Source organism: Eumetopias jubatus, unplaced genomic scaffold (assembly GCF_037043125.1).
Source record: "Eumetopias jubatus isolate StellerSeaLion01/CBP00866 unplaced genomic scaffold, mEumJub1_p1.0 scaffold_3, whole genome shotgun sequence".
NCBI lineage: Eukaryota > Metazoa > Chordata > Mammalia > Carnivora > Otariidae > Eumetopias > Eumetopias jubatus.
The window spans coordinates 72,874,954-72,898,371 of NW_028274809.1; the positions used below are offsets into that span (position 1 = coordinate 72,874,954).

A 23,418-nucleotide genomic window follows, 5' to 3' on the forward strand; every position below is an offset into this window, starting at 1 on the left:
CATGCTGGGTGGTCAGAAGCTAAGTTCATGAAAAAGGATGAATGTTCTCAACACAATATAGGAATGAGAACAAATCAGTGTCTTCCTAGTGTAACCTTAGTTCGAAGGGAACAAGAAGGAAAGTTATGTTGGGCTGAGGGGGAATTAAGCTTGGAGACCTTCCTGAAGGTGATGAATCTGGATTTGGTTGTGACAGCAGGGAAAGCCATATGCTATAGGGGAAAACAAGAGGTTCTAGCCATCGCCACAACTCTACACTGATGGTACAGAGGATTTTCCTCCCCCAAAAAGTGAGATGGGAGGGACAATCGGGGGAGCCCGGCCGACAAGGGACTGACTAAGGTAAGGATGAATCTTGCAAAGATTGGGCATTTTGTAAGAGTTTAAACAGGACATGCTAACAAGAGGATTCTTTCTTCATTTAACGAATATTTATTGAGCACCTAGTATGTGAGAGGCACTGTTTTAGGTTCTTGGGATACATCAGTAAATAAAACAGGTAGACTTTGCCCTCGTGAACCTTATAATCTAGGCAGTAGACATTAATCAAATAATGACCCAAATCACAACATAATTGCAAGGTGTGGTGAGTACTTTGAGGAGGCTGTAGAAGGACTGTGGGAAGCTGTGGGTGAGGCTGGCTGGGAGGGCTCCAGTTTGAGGACCAGGAAGGTGGTGGACAGATTGGAGAAATATTTAGGAGAATCAATTAATAGGATTTGTCGATTGACTGGAAGGAGACAGAATCATCAAAGAGGTCTCCCAGGATCCTGGCTTGTTCAGCTGATACTATTTTCTGAGATGGGAAATAACTAGTGGGGAAAACACACATACACAAACTTAGGTAGGCGGGCACACATACCCGCACACTCCTAGTCAGGAGCTGAGAGGATGATTAATTGTAATTCTTCTTCTCTCTCTTTCATAACCTCCTCTTCTCCCAATAAAAAGGAAAATAAAGGCAATTTTCCAGGATCTGACAGGTAAAAGTTAAACCTGAAGGCTTATGGAGAGCACTACGAAGTATTCCACGTGGTCTACAAAGATATGAAACAAAATGAAAAGCTCACTAATGACTGCAGTGTTATTCTACATTACTTTCAGCTCTGATCTTTGTATCTGACGGTCGATTATTGGGGTACCTTAAAAATCACACTCCAAGCCTATCAATTGCCAAAAGAAGTCCTCAAACTGATGCACCCCTCAGGGGGGTTGTTTATTGTCAGTGATTAAAAGACAATCCTTTTTTGGGGCGCCTGGGTGGCTTAGTTGTTAAGCGTCTGCCTTCTGCTCGTGTCATGGTCCCAGGGTCCTGGGATCGAGCCCTGCATCGGGCTCCCTGCTCGGCAGGAAGCCTGCTTCTCCCTCTCCCACTCCCCCTGCTCGTGTTCCCTCTCTCGCTGTGTCTCTCTCTGTCAAATAAATAAATGAAAATCTTTAATAAAAAAATGAAAAAAAGAGAAAATCCTTTTTATCTGAGCAGGAGCAGCCTCCTGCAGACTCCACCAGCCTAGACCATGTTGACCACCAACAGGGAAACCCACCCTGCTCCTCCACTCTGTCACCCATGTTGCAAATAATCTTTATTATGATTGGAATTAAGCTTTATTTGAGCCACGACCATATAAATCTGTACACAACACTACACACTATACAAGCATGTCAGCCATCCTCCACCCATCCCCCATCCATGCTTTAGAAACCCTTCAGGGGGGGCGCCTGGGTGGCTCAGTCGGTTAAGCAACTGCCTTCGGCTCAGGTCATGATCCTGGAGTCCCAGGATCGAGTCCCGATCGGGATCCCTGCTCAGCAGGGAGTCTGCTTCTCCCTCTGACCCTCCCCCCTCTCATGTGTTCTCTCTCTCTCATTCTCTCTCTCAAATAAAATAAATAAAATCTTTAAAAAAAAATAGAAACCCTTCAGGGGGCAGCAAGTCATACAGAGCACAGTCACACAAAAGTACGACTTTCACATCCTGAACTCAAGTCTAAGCTCAGTTGTTATTAATTCCTCAGCCTATTAGGTTAATATTGAAATGAGATTTAAAAATATAGCCTCTTTGAAAGATTTCCTCAAGAGACAAGAAAACGGCTAGAAGGTAATTTAGTCATTTGTGAGTTCTGAAATCAAGATCATTCTTTGCATTACCTAGGGTTTTCATCTGAATTTATACTGTGGCCCAGAATTGTTATATTCCATGCTAAAAATCACAAACATAGGCAAACATAAGCCTCTAATCCTATTCCGTGGTGCACTGAAATCACGCAGGGGGTAGAAAACAAGAATGGTCAAATTTCCTGAAGGGTGACCTCCTCATATAGACCTACATTACACTGACTCTTTTTTTATGTAGATATTCTAAGTGTGCATCATCAATTTCTGTCACTTGTCCAACACCTAGTAAGTGCCTGACAATGTTCCAACATTTCTGGACTGGTTTCAGAAACAGAGTGACTGGAAACTGTATCTACAAGTGGCTAATCTATTTTGATGTGAGCTTAATTAATGCTGCATATGAAACTCCAAATGTTACAATCCAGGAGTTTTAAATTTTTAATTATAGACTAACAGTTATTCTAAGATGAAATTTTAATTTAATTTAATGTTAAGCATTAAATTCCTTTACAATAAATTCATTTTTTCAAGAGAAAGGGGTTTTATAAAACCACTCTATTATGATTTTAGCACATGGATAAGAACTATATAAAAATGTCACAAATAATATATGACTTCAGCATTACAACTTGAACTACAAAGTTACAGGGAAGGATTGGGCTGCACAGTTATGACATCTGGTCATGAAATCCAAGCTGCTGTTTGATGAAGTTGGAGATTAGGGGCTGAGGCTATTGCTCATGGAGCAAGCGAAGCTGGTCACATTTAAGTCTGTCAAGCTGTGTCACCTGGACCACAGGAGCTAGAAGAGTAGGTAACATGATTACTGAACAAACGGGTTTATATTTGTATAGAAACCAGACAAATATCCCAATCTCCCTAGCATATGTGCTTTGTATTATTTTCTGTTACATAGATGTAACCTGCTGAACCCTCTAGCCTTCCACACAATTCATATTTCTGTGGACTCCATCAAACACTCCATCTAAATAAGTTAACTGGGATAATTTCAAGCACTCTCCTTTCTCCTTTTTAAGGCTCAGGGAAGCTTTGTGTTCAGGACAAGAATAAGGAGAGATCTTTGCCAACCTAGACACACAAAGCTCCCAGCTTTCTCTCCTATTGCCAGTTCTTAAAGAAGGATCTTCTTACTTGAGGGTATTATTGGAGAGCTAGACATTACTCCTGAGATGACATTTTCTCTGTGGTGCAATATTTGAGTTTGTCTGCTTCAGCCCTTGCTGAAGAGTAAAGTAAATAGAGAAGAGGTATGAACACAGAACCCAGGAAATACCAATAAATGTGATCCCTGACCCTTATGAAATTTGAGAAGGAAAATATGAAATGAAATGCATAAACCTAAGCGCCAACACCATGAAGGAGCAAATTTTTTAGAATTTAGTTTCTAAAGAACAGGAATAAAAATTTTAAGATAGATATAAAACCAGGGGAGAAGAACAAACATCTTTTTCTAAAAAAAAAGAAGAAGAAGAAAGAAATTCTCAGTTTTGAAAAGTCACCATGAAGGTAGTTTCTTTAGTTTTTTCCATCTAGAAGAACCAGAGAGAAAAATCAGGTCACCTACATATTCTTTATTGTCAATGTCACATGAAATCTTTGATTTCAAGTTACGTGGTTAAACACATTGAAATCAAATAGATAGCAATGTAGTAATTTCTATCTTCATCTGCATTATTTTATTTTATTTTATTTTATTTTATTTTATTTTATTTTATTTTATTTTATTTCATTTTATTTTAAAGTAAGCTCTACGCCCAATATTGGGCTTGAACTCATGACCCCAAGATCAAGAGTCACATGCTCACTGACTAACCAGGTGCCCCTCATCTGCATCATTTTAGATAGTTATACATTTTGGTGTACATGGGATTAGATATGCCTACGTTAACAAGCTTGTAAGGCATGGAGCTCAAGTTGTGTGTGGATGTAATATTTATTTTTTTGACCTCCCCACTAATTCAGACTTCTTAATAAGATCTGGATTTGGGAAGGAGAAATGGACAGTAATGATAAGAGATGCTATCATTTTGTTTGGTTGAGTTCTTGTTATATGCCGGGTGTTTATGTGATCATTTAGTCCTTACGGCCAGCCATACCATGAGCTAGCTATTATTTTTATCCCCTTTGACAGATGATGAAATGAGGGCTTAAGGAGGTCAAACAAGTGGCCCAGAATGACACAGTTAGTAAACAGCCAGTCAATTCCCAGCCTCCTAAAGTGCTGAGAAGTGTTCTCTGCCTTCCATCCACTGCTCCCCTGATCAGGCACATGGTGAACCATTACCCAGACCTCCCGGTCAACCTGACCCTCCTGTTCAGTGAAGTGAAAAGCGATGAAAATATTCGACTTGAGCTGAGTCAAATATTTTATCACCTAGGACCCTATTTATTCAAAACTCACTCGCTTGTAAAGCAACTTGGTTGAACAGGTAAATAAGCAAAGGGAAAGGCTAGAAACTTCCTCAGTTCTTCGAGTTAATGATCAGCAAGTTTCTGAAGCCTGACATGGGCTGGCAGTAGCAGGGAAAAGTTGAAAGTCCTTCTCTAATCCTTCACTTGGCAAAAGGATAAAAGGAAACTTGTGCTCTGTACTTTTCAGAGAGTGGGAGCTGACTTTACTAAATGTCTTTTCTGGTGATTTCAAGGGGAATGCCAAAGATGGAAAAGAACAGGTCATAGTAACCCCAGTGGTGTTTTCTTGACCCTGAAGGACCCATTAACAAGCAGCATATAATAATCTTGTCACCTAAAATTACTATTTCCACGAGCAATTAAAGGGGACTAACTCCCCAAAACAATTTGTCAAAATTAAGCCTGACAGCTTTGCTACCATAATCCTCAGATTGGGCAGGGAGAGTGGCTCCTATGGAGAGATATTTAGTGACCTAGCTGTCACCAAGGAGGTTGTCAGCTTTTAACTGACCTTAGGCTGCCGTGTGATGGAACACACCAACATGAACGTGGAGCTCGATGCACCTTCAGCCGCATCAAGAATTCCCAGTGACTCTGCATTCTTTGGGATTGTTTATGGTCCCTTTAAGCATCTGATGAGAGTTGTCTTTGGAACCTCTTTTCACAGAAATATACATATGCATATAATCACAAAATATTCATGTATAATTTCAGGGAATTCAGGGCCCCTGAAATCCACCATGAATCCCTAGGAATCCACAGACCCCAATGGACCCCCACTTTAGGCCTCCCTCTCTGATTCAGAACAGACTTCCAGGAAGGTTTTTGCATAGACTGTAGGCAAAGACAGCAAGGTGAGGCACAAATTGCCCTGTGCACTGCAAAGCCCAAACAGGGCTGGGCCTTGGAAAATGGCAAAGCAGCAAAGGTAAGCTTTGGAGTTTCCAGGCTGGCCCCTGTGACTGCTCCTCTTGCACTTATCCCCAGCCTTTTTCATGGCCCCCTTCACTCCTCAAGATCTGAGTTTATTAAGCAGACCCCATCTTTACTTACTATATGCCTGGAATTTAAAGCATAGGAATCTCAACAACCTAGAGCCTATGCATTTTCTCTGTCTTCCCTGAAACATCAATTTCAGGCTATTGGCTGCTAATTGAAACCAAGTGGAGAAAATTTATATTCAAAGAGGTGGATCAAAGCTAAGGAGCATAGGAATAATTTGTTCTTCTAGACTGGTATTTCTTCAAATGTGCCCTACTGGTCACCTGGGTCAGAACCAGAGCTTGTATTTTGTAGGTTTTTTAAAGATTTTATTTTTCTATTAGAGAGAGAGAGAGGGAGCAGGAGGAGGGGCAGAGGGAGAGGGAGAGGCAGAGACTCTCAAGCAGACTCCAAGTTGAGTTGTAGAACCTGATGCAGGGCTCGATCTCATGACCCTGATATCATGGCCTGAGCTGAAACCAAGAGTCAAAGGCTTAACCAACTGAGCTACACTGGTGCCCCCAGAAATTGTTGATAATGCAGATTCCTAGGCTCTATCCTGGACCTATAGAATGAGGGATGAGTGTAAGGGAAGACAGTGAACCTACATTAGAAAAGTACACCTTACCAGTAAATTATTTTCACATTAATATTTGATAACAATGCTTTAAAGACTTTAAACTTTATCCTGAATCAAATCAAGTTACAACATACTTAAACCCTAGGGCTTTAGGTTCCCAGAGAAATGCTGATTTTTAGACAGAACCAAGATTTAGCATAAACTCTATCAAGAATTGCCCCAAATCTTTTATAAAAGTATTATTGAAGACACTATCCATTGTAATATAGCTGACAATTTCACTCAAGTTTAACATTTGGATGAAGTTTTTATGATAAACCTCGAATGCTTTCTTTTATTAGATAATGAGAGTTAAGTAAGTCAGAGTGTTTCCATTTTCAGCTTGGCCTCCAGGAAACTCAGAACTAAATATAAGTATTTAGATTTAGTACTGTACTCCCAGGTTGCCTCTTTCATATTGAGAACTCCCCACCCACTCCCTTAAATATATGCCTCTATTCTTTTTACCTCTGTTTAAATTATATTAAGCATTCATCCTTTATTGAAAGCTGCTGCTTATGCCTATTCAAAAAAATAGAGAACACGAGTAATCTGTCAATAGATAAATATGTTACTCTTTTACATATTATGGAATAGTGGAGTGAGTGGAGATCAAGAGACAGGAAATTTCAGTCCTCATCCATCTTTCTCTGTCTAGCTGGGTTTCCTTAGGCAGGTTGTCTCATTTCACCATCTGAGACAGGGGCAAGTTGGATCTCAGAGGTCTCTCCCAAATCCACACCCTCAGCTTATGTGCTTCCCATCATTTCGTTGGTGTGAGGACCACGCTGTCATCTCCAAGAGGTCCAGCTGTAGCCTTCGGTACTTGAGCGTCTGCTGGAGGCTGGACTCCCAATCAGAGATGCGTCAGGATGGGCAGAGGATAGAACCGATGTGTTGGGGGTGGGAGATTCCAGCAGGGGCCCCGGTGAGGGCGAAATGGGTCACAAACAATGCCAACCAGACAAAGGGTTGAGTCAGTGGCCCTAAATGATCCTCTAATACGGGAGTGTTGGTATGGGAGGTGGGAGTTAGATAGATGGTAGGAGAGGAGAACCAGAATAAATCAAATAAAACTACAGAGGCTCACCTTGATTAAAAATGTGTAAAAACCAACAAAGAAGAAAGAATTTTTAAAACTTTGCTTTTGTAAAAGTAATAAATGAATTACCTACCATTTATGCCTGATTTTCCGGATACACTGACTGATTTTGCATACTGCCATGCTTTATTTGATTCCAACACTAACCATCTTGGTATATGCTGAGTCCTTAGGGTTTGCTGGCTGAAGTAGAACAACTACCTGCTCACAACTTCTAAAATAGAGAAATCTGCATTTTTGTTCTTGTTGCTGTTCTGAACAGACTGTGAACCTTGTGCATCCATGGGAAGCTGCTGGGATGATGCAGCAGAGTGTGGTGCAAAGGGGCCTCAAATCAGAGCTGGGTTCCAATCCCAGCTCAGCTGCATGTTAACTGGGGGATTTGGGGGAAGTTATTGAACCTCTGTGAGCTACAGTTTGTCTCTTGGGAGGGTGAAGAGAGCTGCAATTGGTTGCCTCATACCCTTGTGTAATAATATTTCAAAACCCTGATTTTTCTCCATTTTGCAGTTAAGAAATGCTCCAGCTCCAGCCTGAATGTAAGCTTTAATCCTTGTTGTAATATCTTCTTTATCAGTGATCACCGTGCAGTTCCCAGAGTCCACTATCCTTCATTGCTGGGACCAGCAGAAGAATATATAATTGAGTTAAAATCAAGATTCTGCTCCCTTTCACTGAATTGTAATGAAGTAATATTATAAAGACTGACTGTATCCCCAAAGTTACCAGTATCTGTCAAAAGAAATAATACTGGAATCTTCCTTTACCCTAAAAAACAAAACAAATTAAAACAAACAAACAAACAAACAAACAAAAAAACACTCTGAGTGCTACAAACAGCTAAAGACAAAGAAGAGGATTTAAGGAGAACCTAATCTTAAGATAAATATTAGGTTTCACATATACTGCCATGCAAGCAAGCGTGTGTCAAAAGGCAGCACTGTCTTTTAAAAATGGTTACAAATTGAACATACTTATCACAAGTTCACCAGTGCAAAAGGATTATCATCTTTAATCAGAGTGTTAGGGGTTTAATTAAAGTAGATTTTGCTTTAAGGGAGGGACAGATGTATGCATATTACAGAATCATAGATGAATTCATTTATGCAGCATTGTACAGTGGATTTATGTTATTCTGAAGGTTTAGCCTTTCAGTGGAGAATAACCCTATGAATGCCACTATTTCCCTTCACCCTAATCTTTGTTAAAGTGACATTGGATTTCCACTGTTCTTTTTCAGGGTAACAACATCAGGATAACAACAGTGACTTACGACTTGTGGGTGTCCGTGGCCACCTTTTAAGCAGTTTGTACACCTATCAGACCAAAGGATCCAGGAGCTAGAGATCCAGTAGAGGTAGTGTATGAATCTTACAGCAAAGGAAGGCTTAACTCTAAAGCTTTGCCTCTTCCTATTTGGACAGTTCGGAGATGCTCTAGGGTCCGTTAGCAATTCCAAGCCATTAGTGTGGCCAGGGAATGAAGGAACCAGATGAATTTGCCATAGCCCTTTTTCGTGGTAAATAGAAGTTAATGGCCATTCCTTTCACTCATTTGTTCACTCACGTAGCAAATACTTATTGAATGCCCAGATGGCAGATATTATTCTAAGTGCTGTTGATATAGCAAGAAAACTACAAAGTCCCTGTTCTCATGGTGCTTATATTTCTAATGGAGAGAGATGCTAAGTATATACCTTCACTCATTAATGTATGTAAAATAATATATAAGTTAATATGTAAAAAAACCAGAAATATAATTTATAGTAGTAACTGTGATACAGAGAAATGAAGTACAATGGGTAAGTGAGTTGAGTTGAGGTCGTCATACAAGGAGGGCTTGCTGATGAAGTGAGGTTTGTGGTGAGAGCTGATATTAATTATAAAGAAGTGGTAACCCACGTGGACACAAGACCTCTTTGTCCCAGGGGGGATGCAGAAAGATCCGATTTTGCATGAATCCATATTCAACAAGTGACTCCTCTGGGTTAGAACAATGGCTTCTAGAAGACCCTTGTTTAAATAAAAAGTTATTTGTAAGTTGAAGCCATTAGCCATCATCACCTTTACATGAAGTCAGAGTGGTTATCTAGTCATCTGGTAATATTAAAAGGACAGAAAAGGCCATTAGAGAAGGTGGTCTGGATGGACAGTGTGGTCTGGACGGACAGGGTGGCAATGGCCATCACTAACAACAGGAACAGAATGGAGGGGGGCAGGGGAATAGGCCTGGGAGGCTAGCCACAGCCTGTGGGCCCTGAGCCATTGGTGGCAGGTGAAATACATTGTCCCATGGTGCTTACCACTGGTATCTTCTCCCTAACTTCCTCCATGTTAAAGCAGCTGCTTGTGAAGGCTCTCTCAACCTTCCCCACAACAAAATTTCTAGCTCACACAGAGCTTTTCTGAGCTTCACGGCTATGGGGGAAGGATGTTATGAAGTGGTGATTAAAGATGGGAACATGGTGGCATTGTATGCATGGAGATTTGGTCTGTGCCCTGCTCGATCTTCCAGGGGGCACTATACCAGGAATTCACCTTGAAAACAGTGCTGTCTGAGGGAGATAGGAGTCCCCATCACCACAGAGACATTCAGACAGAAATACTCCCAAGAACTACAGGATTAGAGTTACAGATGCAACCTTTAGTGTGAATGGTGGCAGTCCAGAAGAGGTCAGCTCAGGGCAAGAGCTGCAGGAGTCGCTTGGAAGCCAGGTGCTGGCAGGCTGGAATCAGCTACCTAGAGTTCTGCAGCTGCAGGGAAAGGAAGCAAGAGAGGAAAGAGTCCAGGAGGGCGCAGCAGGGGGCGGAGAGAGCAAGGTCACAAGGAATTGCAGCAAGGACAGAAAGTTCCCTCATATCCCTCATAACACAATCCTTTCTCTGGGGTTTTGGCAACATCCTTAAAGAGAGAAAGATCAGGGTCTAGGGTTCACAAGCCTAGCGCTCTTCCTGATTGCCAATCAATCAATGCCTCTTAGGTAAAAACTGATGGTCATCCCCAAACTTACAACCAGGGCTGCACCGTTTGGAAGGAGGCAGTTTTTGTCTAAATAAACTTGTTATCAGATTCTCCATTTGCATATTATGTGGCGCCGTGGCTCAAGTGACCACTTGTTGTTTCTATACTAAAGAAATACGAAGAGGCATTTCCTGGAGCAGAAATGTCTAAATCCAGGTGTTCCTACAGGCTGTGTGCTGATTGGACTGTTGCTCAGGTCAAGATCAAGCTGTCACCACCTGCAGCTCTGACTCTCACTAACTTGTGGAGAGAAAAGGGTGTTAATGATGACCTTCTAAAGAGGGTAAGGATGCATTTGCATTCTTCACCCATATATTACAAGGATCTGCATGTATGTGTATTCTGAGAGCTGGGAGTAGTTAAGCATAGTGGTCCTTCAATTAATCTCTTCTTATGAACCGTAACTTCTTTCTAAAATGTATTTTTAGAAATGTTACCATATATATTTTGTTTGTAGTTTTATGTATTAAAATTGATCGACTCTAAGGACAAATATTGGAATTAATATTCCACCTGTGATCAAAAGACACATTAACATGTTATAATTCTTGACTTCTTTGGAGGTTTCTTCTCTGGGCGCCGGGAAACTAGACTCTCCAGGTGTACTGCCAATTCCCCTGGTCACTCCTCCATGGCCTTTGTTGGATCTCCCTCACCTCCCCTAACTTTTCACATCTAACCAAAGACCTGTTTCTAGATTCATTTGCTTTGTTGTCTCATCTGCTGTGTGGCTTTAAATGCCATCTCTATGTTGTCAACTTACATTTTACTTCTCCAGCCCAAACTTCTCATCCAAACTCCAGATTCATAAATCCACTTGCTTACTCAGCCTCCATTTGATGTCTACTGCATCCAACTTTCTTCAATCCAATTATGTTAACTTCATCCTTCTTGTTGTTCAAGACCCAAACCTAAAAGCTGTTCTTAACTTTTGTCTTCCTCTCAAAATCCACATCAAATTGTCAACAAATCTTGTTGGATATGCCTTCAAAATGTACTCGAATCTGACTACTGCTCACTACCTCCACTCCTATTACCTGGTCCATCATCTCCCCCTGGACCACCATACTACCCTCTTACTTCTCTCCCTACCTCTGACTTTGACCCCCCAGTAGGCTCTTCCCAACTCAGTAGCCAGTGTGCTCCTGTTAAAATCCAAGTCAGATCTGGTCACTTCTCTATTCAGAACCCTCCAATGGCTTCCCGTTTCCCTCAGAGTGAAAGACACAGTTCTCACAGTGACCACACAGTCTGCACCCCCTATCTCCTCCCACTCCGCACTGCTGTCTCTCCTCCAGTCACACTGGTCTCATTGTTCCTACAACACACCTTGCATGCTCCTGGCTGGCAGCCTTTGATTTGCATGTCCCAGGCTCTTCCCCAGATACCCATGTGCCATTTTCCTGAATAGTACCTTCTCCATGCACCCTTCCCTCACCATGTGATTTAAAATTGTGGTTTTCCTTCCTGCTTTGTTTGTCCCTGTTCTCTTTCCCTGTCCTAATTTTTGCCATAGGCCTCTTCAGCAGCTAACATATTACTGTTACTCTACATCACTCTTTGCTATTGTTTGTCTCCCTCTAGATGCCACAGGGGCAGAGACTGTCTGTGTTGTCCTCTGCTAAATCCCCAGTGCCTGGGCACTCAGTCCACTAGTTGATGGACAGAAGGAAGTCCTTCTTGGGGTGCCTGGGTGGCTCAGTCAGTTGAGTGTTTGACTCTTGACTTTGGCTCAGGTCATGATCTCAGGGTCCTAGGATTGAGCCCACCATTGGGCTCCATGCTCAGCCAGGAGTCTGTTTGGGGATTCTCTCTCTCTCTCTCTCCCTCTCCCTCTGCCCCTCCGCCCTCTCATGGGTGTGCTCTCTCTCTCTCTCTCTCAAATAAATAAATTAATTAAAAATAAAAAGAAAGTCCTTCTTTCTTTAAGAAGATAATAATTGAGATAAATCTTACTAACAAAAGATCTGATTTAAAAACCAGGTTTCTCAAACTGAGGGTTGCTGGAGTGGTGGGGGGTGGGAGGGATGGGGTGGCTGGGTGATGGACATTGGGGAGGGTATATGCTATGGTGAGCGCTGTGAATTGTGTAAGACTGATGAATCACAGACCTGTACCTCTGAAACAAATAATACATTATATGTTAAAAGAAAAAAAAAGAAGAAGAAGGTAGTAGGAAGCGAAAAATGAAGGGGGTGGAAATCAGAGGGGGAGACAAACCATGAGAGACTATGGACTCTGAGAAACAAAATGAAGGTTTTAGAGGGGAGGGGGGTGGGGGATGGGTTAGCCTAGTTGATGGGTATTAAAGAGGGCATGTATTGCATGGAGCACTGGGTGTTACACGCAAACAATGAATCATGGAACACTACATCAAAAACTAATGATGTAATGTATGATGACTAACATAATAAAATAAAATTAATAAAAAATAAAGAATTGGGACACACACACACAAACACAAAAAAACCCCAGGTTTCTTAGTATTGTACCATGTACTCAGTAGGCATGCTCTAAAACACATTTGAAATGATGAGATATTTTATGGCCTGTTTTTCTTTCTTTCTTTTTTCTTTTGGAAAAAAAGACAATTGCCATGTGAAATGCAAAACCATGGATCCAAAAAAATTGCTCCAACATTTTCTTGGATATTACTGTCAATATTTGGAGACTGATTTCCACTAAAAACATTATTTTAGATGGTGTTATTCTGCTTCAGATCTGAGGCTTTTTAAATCAACTTAATGAAGACTATTTTATTTGAAAACTAATTTTATTCACTTTATAGCTTTATTTTCTTCCATCAGTAAAATTTACAATTTTTGAAATCTAGAGGATAACTATGAAAATAATTGAATATCCCAAAGAATAGTTATTCTGATGAGTGCTCATGGAAATTATATTTTACTTCATCAGGGTTTTTTTGGTGCTAGCTAAAGGTTAGAATAATTTCACCAAAAATTAAAATGCATGGCACACTCATATTTGGTTTCTTATTACCATTTCCACTAAGAGGAACCCGAGCTTCTTGGAGAAATGGCTTGTTCCAGACCTGAGGCAAGGAAAGTGCAAGTTGTGCCTGAGAATCATGTTGTGTTTGAAAGCAAGAAAATTCTCAAGAGCTAAGAGGATTATGTCAAAAGGATAAAAGAGTATGCTAGAAAGGGCTCTTCCTGGCCAAATTTGGGATAATTTGAGTATCAAAAACAATGACAGAAACCATTTATAACACATTGATTTGAACTAAATTCACAAAGCAATAATAACTATCCCCTCACTACCAGAGAGAGAGAGAGAGAGAGAGAAAGGGGTGTGAGGAGAAGAAACTTTTCTTAAAGCAGAATGCCCCTATTAAATGGAGGGGGAACGGTGCTCGCTTCAGCAATACATATACTAAATGGAGGGGGAACGATAGAATTAAAGATCACCATTTTGTAACCCATGCTAAAATCATTGGTAAAAGATAGTTGGGTTACAGGGTGTTCATGTAGAGATTACTTGTTCTGCACAAAGAGAAAACTTTCACTTTTCAGTGGAAAGTGATAGCAGTTATCCCTTGAACCAAGTGATCCAATTTGAAATTACTAGTAGTGGGACATCTTCACATTATTACATCTCCCTGAGGTGGTACAATCGGAAGTTTACGTTGCCATAGAGTGTTCTTGCGATAAAGCTGAATCTAGTGAGGCCACTAAATTCCACTTCCACTTACAGGAAATCCACAGTATAGATGAACAAGTGAAACTCTATGATGAAACACACAGACAAATCTAGAACATGGTATATTCAACAAGATAACTTGACTCTTTAAAAAAAAAATCCAAATAAATAAATAAATAATAAATAATAAAAAATCCATTGTCATAGGAAAAAAAAGAAGAGTAGGGGGACTATTCTAGATGTAAAAAGGACAGAGATATAACAACCAAGTAATATAATGTATGAAGTTATTTTGATGTTGAGTAAGAATAAAAATCTATAAAAAAATATAGGAAAACTAGGGAAATTTAAATATGGAATGGATATTAAGTGATGTTATGAAGCTATTTTTACTTTCCTTAGGTTTTTGGGGGTTTTTTTGGTTTGATAATGGTATTTTGGTTATTAGGAGAATATCTTTATTCTTAGGAAATGATGCTGAGGTACAAGAGTTAAGTGGCATGATGCTTGCAATTCATTTACAAATGAATCAGGAAAAAAGCAAATAGATGTATGTATACTTATATTTATATACACTTATATGCATACATATATGTATATATGTATATATAAATATTTAGAGAGCATTCATAAATGTGGCAAAGTATTAAATTAATCTTGGTAAAGCATACATAGGTATTTATTATACTATTTTTAAATGTTTTCTGAATTATGAAAAATATTCAAAATAAAAAGTTGGGAAAAGCAAAAATGCATGTAAATTAACTTTAAAAACCTACTACTCCATTGATGTTTTGTCCTTTGATGAACTGTTTTAGGAATATTTCATTTGTATCATGTCTTGATAAATTTAATTTTAATAGAAAATAGCAGCCACTACCAGGATCAAGAAAGTGGAACTTGTTGTCAAGTCCTGGCTAGATAACCTTCATGACTTTGGGCAACTCACTTTTGACCCCTGAGGCTTGGTTTTCTCAATTGCATAGTGAGAATAATGTCCTGCCCTCCCTCAAGATATGATGATGATATTATAAGCAATTACAAGGCATGCCTTCAACCCCAAGTAATATATTGGTGGATTCCTTTTTCTTCTCCTGTGAAGTGAAAATAATTTCATGAAAAAGGAGAATTGGACCGGAGGCTTTCATGAATAGCTTACCTTTCAGACCACAAAATCTACACGCAGCCACAAACACTGCCGATTCCATTTCAGTAGTTTGCACTCTGGCTTTATATGCTCTCTTCAAGCAATGTAACTTTTCTTCTCTGGAAAAGGACCACAATGCTCCGTCTAGTTGACCTGGCCTAAAAGAGAGTGGAGAACTCTTAGCAACTTGATGTCCTACCAGCGTGGCAGCAGCATCACTAAGGGGCTTGCTGGGGACCCAAGTGCTCAATGGCTAACTCTAATGCTTGGGTCTCCACTCCTGGTAGGACAAATCTAGCCATCTGAATCATCCTATCAAGGGACCTGGAGCAAGGCTTGTGCCCAGCTCGAGTCTCTTGTAGAAAAGTATCATACTCTTGTAGAAAGGAGTCGCCATGATGTTGAGCACTCTAGCTCTGGGGCAGAATCGTTGGGTAGCCACAGCAGCTAATACTGTACTGGGACAGCAGGACCCACCAGAGGGCTGCTAGGAGATCTGCCCTTTGAGGAAAATCTCAGGTTGCTTCCATGACTGGGGGATGGCTCAGGGACAGGTGCTGGCAGAGAAGCAGCAGCTTCAAGCCTCCTGAAGCTATTGAGGATCAGGAGGGTGGTTTGGACGGTGCGGTTCTCCATCTCTGTGAGGACAGTGCTAGCTGTATATAGGCAATTGACTTGTCCCCTTTCTCCCCTGCCACACATGTCTCAGGCTGCATGCCACCCTTTTGTGATCGCTTTTTCCCTGCTAGGCTGCTCTCGGGGTTCATTTATCACTTAATTTCACCTGTGTCAGCTAGTGGAGCCGGAAGGAAGTGGAGAAAAGCCTGATGCTATCTTGCCCGCGCCGCTCCCGATTGAGGGGGGCATCGAAGCAGGGAGGCTGACACACTCTGTCACCATCCATTATTTGCACAGTCCCCATTTTGGCTCCCTTTCCACTCTTTTCCTCCCTTTCCTCTTACACACTACTTCCACCCTGGCTGTCTGCTTCTCCTTGTTCCCTCCTCCTCAGTGCTGCCTGCCAACACCTCTAATGCAGTGTTATTTAAGCCAATTCAAACTCCGATGTCCCAGAAGGCGAGCAGGTAACATCCATGAGGTCTGCCTGGGCTGAAGAGAAGGGACAGCCTTGCCTCACCTTTAGCAAACGTAGCCTGGACGTGGGCGGGGTCTTGCCAGGGCTGCCATGCATATATTATTTTATATTTTTTATGTTATGTTATCTCCAGAAGCCAAAAATCTGGACTTTCATGCGAAACCTCCAGAAATGTTCAATGTTGGCAAAATAATTCACATTTTACAAAATACTGTGCAGGCCAAAGAAAACATTGACTCCAACAGGCTGCCATTTGCAAGCTCTGGCTGAAACCTATCAGTGACCCTCCCAGTGAAGGGGCTGTGGCCTATGACAGAGTCTCAACCCTATCAGACCCAACATGCCTCCTATTTTATAACATAGATGTACTGACACCCCTTTGACTAACCTGAAGTAACATTTGTAGATAACATAACCTGTCTCCATACATAATTTTTTAAAAAATTCAATATAATACCCTAAGTTTGATCCAAGGGAAAAGAAAAGAAACATGATTTAAGATGAGATAATACGCAGTTTGATGAACATACCCAAACACAAAAACATTATAGGATTTCTAGAAGGCCCTTCAAGGAATGGTAACAATCCCGCTTAGGTTCTTTCTTCCGGAATGAGCAGAGTCTGCCCTTGAGGGTGTTTTCTCCTGGCCCCTCCCCCACCCCTTGTAGCAAGAGCTACTACATGGCAAATCACCTGATTTCGGGACCCCCTCATGGTTGAGAGAGAAAAGTATCATTCTGAGACCACCCATCCTTTTAGACTCCCTCCCGCAAATATTTTTCCCCGTTTTCTGGTCCCTACTCTTCCCTGGGTACCAGATCCCTTCTGAGGCATGGGAGAATGTAACTTAAAATGGCAGAAACATAGAATCAGCTTTTGCCCTTTTCCCAGAATCACCAGTTTAAATTAAAGGCATAAACAGAGATAAGATTTTGCTAACATCGCTAATTGTATTTTAGTATTTGATTTGTTCTTGGAGGATTAAACCCACTCTCAATATAAATTCATTGTGGATGTTTCTCTGCTGCTTATTATGTCCTCACATTCCTATGCTCTAGTAAGTCAAAAAGGCTGTTTCAGTTCCTTTATTTAATCCCCAACTATTTAATTTTCTAAAGCAGAGTTTTTAATGTAAATTATGGCCTTGAATAACAAAGGGTTGCAACAATTTTCTGTTGCTTTCCCAATTTGTAACTTCTTGTCACCTTCATAAAAATCCTAGGTACACATCACATGTCTGATGAGGACTGGGAAGGGGGGATTCCCTTGCTGTAGCTGAGGAGCTCCTGGGCCAGTTCCTTGTCAAGTTTAGCACTTCAGGTAGTGATATTGTCCAAGATCACCTATTCAAACCAGGGATCAAGGAAGGAGTCTGTGGCTGCACCTTCTATTACAACAGACCCCAGGGCAGTATTGCAATGTGAGATTAAAAGAGTGGTTACAGAAGAATGTCACTTAGAGTTTACTTTTGACATGTAGTATGTAATCCATTCTGCCAACATTAATTAATGCTGGTTGCTAATGATTCTCCCTATTTTCATCTTCTAAATTATTTTCTTTTCTAAATGCAATTAAATAATAATATTCAGAACAGGCATTTACATTTGCTGTCTTTCCAGATTCACATTTACAACGTGATCAGGTTTAGATTTCAAGACAGACGTGACTCTTGGACATGCAAATTAGTACTGGCCTTCGGGCTCAAATTTGAGTAAATTAGGTCAGGAATAAACTAAATGAGCCTTCCGGCAAGTAGCTTTCATAAAGTGATGTGACTACTTGATATTTAATCTTCTCTGCAACTCCTTGATTACTATAATTTCTTTGCATCTCTATCCTCTCTTCCTTCTGATTCTTGTCACATTCACCCTCCCCCCACCACCCCATGTAAATTAGGCCTCTTGGCTGACCTTCCATTGCTGCAAAGCCTGGCTTGCTCACGGGACTCAGGAACTCAAGTCTCAGGGACCTGAGAAACCATTTTCTGCCAACTCCTATTGTCCCTGCCTGCAGTGCCGTCTTGTCCTCCCCCACACTCTTTCTTTTTCTCATCAGACTACCTCCAACTCATTCCTCAGGTATGAACATAAGTCACTTCTTTCAAAACTGAATCATGGAGGGGGAAAAAATAAAAAGCAGTAATATGGATAGGTTACATTAAATTTCCCCAGCCCAGCTTTTGATCTAGTTTCTGATCCATTCTGATTTCTGTGTACAGCCTGGATAAGGGGACATATATTGATAGTGCCCTCTGTGTCTTAACATTTATTATACTTTGTAATTACTCACTGTTTGTCTATTGCTGGGATAACACATGAGCTCTATAAAGGTAAGAGCAATGTCTGTTTACTCTTTTCCCTGTAAGCCTAGCATTATGCCTATTATAGGTACTCAATAAAAATTTGTTGAATGAGTGAATGAATGCTTCCATAGAGATGCCATAGAGCAGAGATCTGCAAACTACCATCCATGGGCCAAATTCAGTCTGTCTTTATAAATAAAGTTTTACTGAAACACAGCCACATTCATTCATTTACGTATTATCTCTGGTTGCTTATACACTACAATGGCAGAGTTGAGAAGTTGCAACAGAAATCATATGATCTGCAAAGCCTAAAATATTTACTATCTGGCCCTTTGCAGAAGAAGTTTATCAACCCCTGACACAGAACACAGCCATATTCTTCTGGATTTTTATAAATTCCAGTATTGATCAACATGGGATTAATTTAGAAGATCCAGGGAGATCTCCATGATAAAAGAGCCTTGGTGGGTCAGAAACTTTTAAAATAAGTCAAAAATAAGTCAAACAAGTGGCTCCTTGAATTATTCACAATGTCCTAAGAACAGGAAACTGATCGAGATGGAATTTGAAAATGTGGGCATCAAAAGTGGTATTATTCACCTACCATCCTAATATTTAGATATGTTAGAACATTTATATCTTGGTTAAAGTCTCTCAAAGGTCCAAGTACCATTTAATTGGGTATTTTATCCTCATCAAGGTTTGTTGGCTCATCTAAGGAGTGGGAACATCAGCAAAGGAATGAGATTTATCTTCTTCGTCTCTGAATGCAATGCTGCTTAAAACAAAACAAACATTCGCATCCTATCAATAAGCTAAGAGTTCTTCATGAGGACAAAACTTCAAAATGAAGGTATCCACAACAGCACAGTGTTTCATTCCCCACCATTCATAGACTTTCATTGTGATACTAGTACAGCCTATGGGCTGGATGCATTGTGTTGCCATAAAATGAAAGAACTAGGATCCATGACCATGAGCTGGATGGTCAGCAGAGTGCCTTGCACGTGGCTCATATCAAGTGGCAGCCACAGCAGCAAGGACGGTACATTGCATGGGCATGGGCTATGCAGACAGAACCTTGTAGCCCACAACCCCAAATTATAAACAATCTTAATAACAATATTACCCATTTCATCCCCAAATGCACTGATACCTACTACTGATTATTTGGGGTAACATTGGATGAAAAACAATCCAGAAGGATGCCTGATTTAAAAGTGATTGCTAACATTCTCCTTCTCTTTCTGGATGGGCATCCACAGATGTTCTTTATCCCACCTGTGAGGGCCGTGGCTGGACTTGACCCTGTACAAGTTCAAGTGGTAGAAAGGGCATAATCTTTGTGACTATGACTGTTTCTAGTGAAGGATGGCTCAGCCACCTGTGGCTCTGTGCTACTGGACAAGTCACTTCTCTAATTTCTTGTCCAAGGTTTTCTAAGGTACACACTTACTCCAAAACTGTGTCATTCTGAGAGCAAAATCACAGCCCTTGCAATCCTGTCACTCTGCCAACCAAACCTTAGTTACAGTGTCCTGCCTGTATTTGCATTTGGTGACATAGTCAAATCGCCTCCTCCCAAGGTCTGCTCCTGGAGAAAAGATTGGAAAAGAAGGAGGTTTCCTCAAAACTTGATGTCAGCCCAGTGTGGAAGCAGAGGCACAGCCCCTGACCAGCCAAAGAAGAAAGGATTTGGAGGGCAGGGGCTGGCCAAACCTTAGGAAGCATCACCTGGCCCTTCCCTAAAAACCCAGCCTGATCTCCTCTGGTGTGTTGATGAGAAAAGACCCAACCAAGTAAAGGGGTGTAGTCACTGACATGAGCTAAAACAAAGTTTTCCTAAGAGCTCTGAAGTCTGCTTCCTTGGCTGACAAATGAGGCAAATCTTAGTGATTAATTTTTCCCTCCAAGCACTTTTTTCTGTCACTTATAAAATTCCTCAGCCTCAAAATTTACTCATACTTATACTCAAAACTTATACTTATCCTCATACATATTCGTCAGCAATTCTTCCAGTCTTCCCCTTAAGAATACCTAAGTCCATCTGGGCAATAGGCAGTGTGATCTCTCATGCTATGTTTCCATGGAGGAAAAAAAGAGCAAGATAAAAAGGAAATATTTCTTTAGATTTCTTTAATTTTCTTTAAATTTAAATTTCTTTAAATTTCCTCAAGCCCAGCCTCCTGACACTTTCTAGCCCATCTGGGTATCTGCTGGGCTCCGAGTATGTTGCCGTATTTTGGCAGCCACCCTGTATGGAGCAATCACTTGGATTTAATAATAGAAATCAACTCATCTCACCTATTCTCCCTGATGTACCAATTCTGATAATGGTAACATTACAGCACCAGGCATGGTGCAGTAATTTGATGAGTTCATGAAGCATAAGCATAATAGAAATGGAGGGAATGCCAATGCCATGCTGTTGAGAGAAAAGAGAAAGTCATTATACATCTTGCAAACTGGTACATGCACAGGACATATTTTCTTTCTTCATTACAAGTTAACAGCCCTCAGATAAATTTACATAGTCATTATGACTTTGCCAAAGCTGAGGAAAACGTAAGTCAGCTCTAACTGACGCCTACCTGACATGCTGATAGATGTGTCCATCTGTGAGGATCAGACAGAGACATCTCCCTGCCAGTTACACTGAGTTCAGCCCTCATTGTCAAGAGCAGAAGGTGGGGATGGCATGGTGTACTGGTGTGTCAGGGCATGGCCATTTCTCATCGCCCCGCTGGGCTCTTTACAGTGAGCCTTTGAAACAGAGCTTTTTGCAAGATTGACTTGTTTCTGAGGAAATATAAATTTGGCTGCCATGTAATTAGTCCTCTTCCACCATACTAAATGAAATAATAAATCCATTTCATTGTGCTCATGTGGCCTTGTTCATTTGCTAATTCAGTGTGAGCTCTGAAAGGTGTGAGGGTAGAGGTGTGGGCTACATCCACATCTGACCATTCAGAGCATAGGTGAGGTTATGTTGCTATACTTCATGACCATAACCCTTATTTTCCTCAGCATTTGCTACAGTAAAATCAGTATCACCAGAATAGGGGTCAATATAGTTTAGAGGATTTAGTAATTCCTGGGAGTTACAATATGTTCTAATAACTCTCCAGAAAGATCGTCTGAGCTGGAATTTGTAGGAGCTGGAACTGAGTTTTGAATCGATGGTTATTTCATTCCTAACATAACATTAGGGGGTCAAATGTGTTCTTCAATGTGTTCTCCTCTTGGACAAAGGACTTTGCATGACAAAAAGTACCAGGGGTATCTTGGCAAATTAGGTGATGCCTGCCACTAATTCTCTCACTAACAAATCTGGAAAACCATTGTAACCATGACTGTGATGTGCTCAGCTGAGTTCTCTCCCTTTCGCCATCAAGAATATTAAACTATGGAACGTTTGAAGCTCTGCGTTCCCCATTTTTGGTTCCCACTGAACATGTCCTGACTTCCAAATACATTGTAAGCCTCCTAGAGACATGAATCAAACCTCTATTAATTTGTATGTCCAAGATTAACAAGTCTGGGCTTTGGCACTGGCTCTGTCACTAATGAGTAGACTCTCTAAATCTCATTTTCCTCAACTATAAATTAAGAGAATGAACTATTATTTGATCTATTAGGTTCCTTCTAAATCAGATATTTGATAGGTTTATGATTATCACTTATTATGCAACATGATGATAAAATGACAAATGGGCTTATATATTCCTGCAAAATCTCTCTCTCTCTTTCACACACACACACACACACACCCACCCACCCTCAGCAGCTGTTGGAGAGAAAGAATTTTTAAAGGGGTCCCAGTTGGAAATCTCTGTCCGCCTAGTGAGGGCTGCTCTTAATTGGCTGACCCCTGGACATGATACATATTTCAGGCCTTTTTCCCGACAGGACCGCAGGGTCAGTATAGTGCTGTTTTTATTTCTTATTTTGAAGTCTTACTGCTTGTTTATGATAGTTTCATATTTATATAAACGTTACCCTTTTTGTTCTTACCCATTTACTGTGTAAAAAAGAACAGTTGTCTAAAAGTCAAGTGAAGATTAGTAAAACAAAATTTGCCAAGATCGGAGAATTCTCAGCTTCCTTCCAATGTAGACATTCTATAATAGTTGAATAAACAGATGACTAAATAAATGGATTCCCCTACCTGAGCCCCAAAAGCAGGTGTAAGGCCTTCTTGGCCCCTTCTTAGCTGCCCAGCTGGTGTCACATAATCTTCCCTTCTTTACCCCAGGCTTCCACCCACGTTCATCCATCCTTCCATCACCAGGGACTATCAGGTGATTGACGGATGAAGGCTATTCTCTGGTGCAGGAGCTGCAGGTGGGTCCGCTCCTTAGCAGTGTTACACGTCTGCAGTGGACTCTTCCCTGGCCCTCTGGCATGCCTGGCTGTGCCCTTCAGGAGGGCTGCAGTGTCCAGACACATGACAGACACAGAGCTATTGTTTCGGAATACAGCCCTGTGGCAGAGAGACAGACTTAGAAAGGCCAGCTGGGTGCTCACACGTATACACTCTCCTTACGGGGATGCTCCCCTGCGTCCAAGAGGGAAATGGTCTCTGTGTTCCCTAAAATTGCAAATCATTCCGCTTATATTCTGTCTTAGGACACCATGTGTGTCCAGAGCTGCTAGCATAGTCTGAGTACAGAAAGCAGTTCACAAGAACTCGTGGAGATGCATTAGCAGCTTCTCAGTGAGCTGAGTATAGTGTACAACAGCATGCTTTGACAATTCTGAAGATTGGCCCCTGTGTACGAAAAGCTCAACATTCCCAAAGCTGGATAAGGGGTAGAGGAGAGAAAATTGCTGGTGGCTTAATCAGTCATAAACTAAAGAGAGGAGGTGTGCTTTGAAGGCTTTCTACCCCAACTTGAATAGCTAAGTGGTAGCTAATAAACTAAAGTGACACCGAATG

At 41.0% G+C, this 23,418-nt stretch overlaps 1 protein-coding gene across 1 annotated transcript; it reads right to left on the reverse strand.

Moving 5' to 3' along the window:
• Positions 1–2,783: 2,783 nt before the first annotated feature.
• Positions 2,784–22,928, reverse strand: UPP2 (uridine phosphorylase 2). Its single transcript, XM_028113066.2, is given in 7 exon segments — positions 2,784–2,917; positions 15,091–15,236; positions 17,370–17,430; positions 17,433–17,587; positions 20,783–20,904; positions 21,478–21,673; positions 22,768–22,928. Coding segments are annotated over 7 exon segments (975 nt in total).
• Positions 22,929–23,418: the final 490 nt, after the last annotated feature.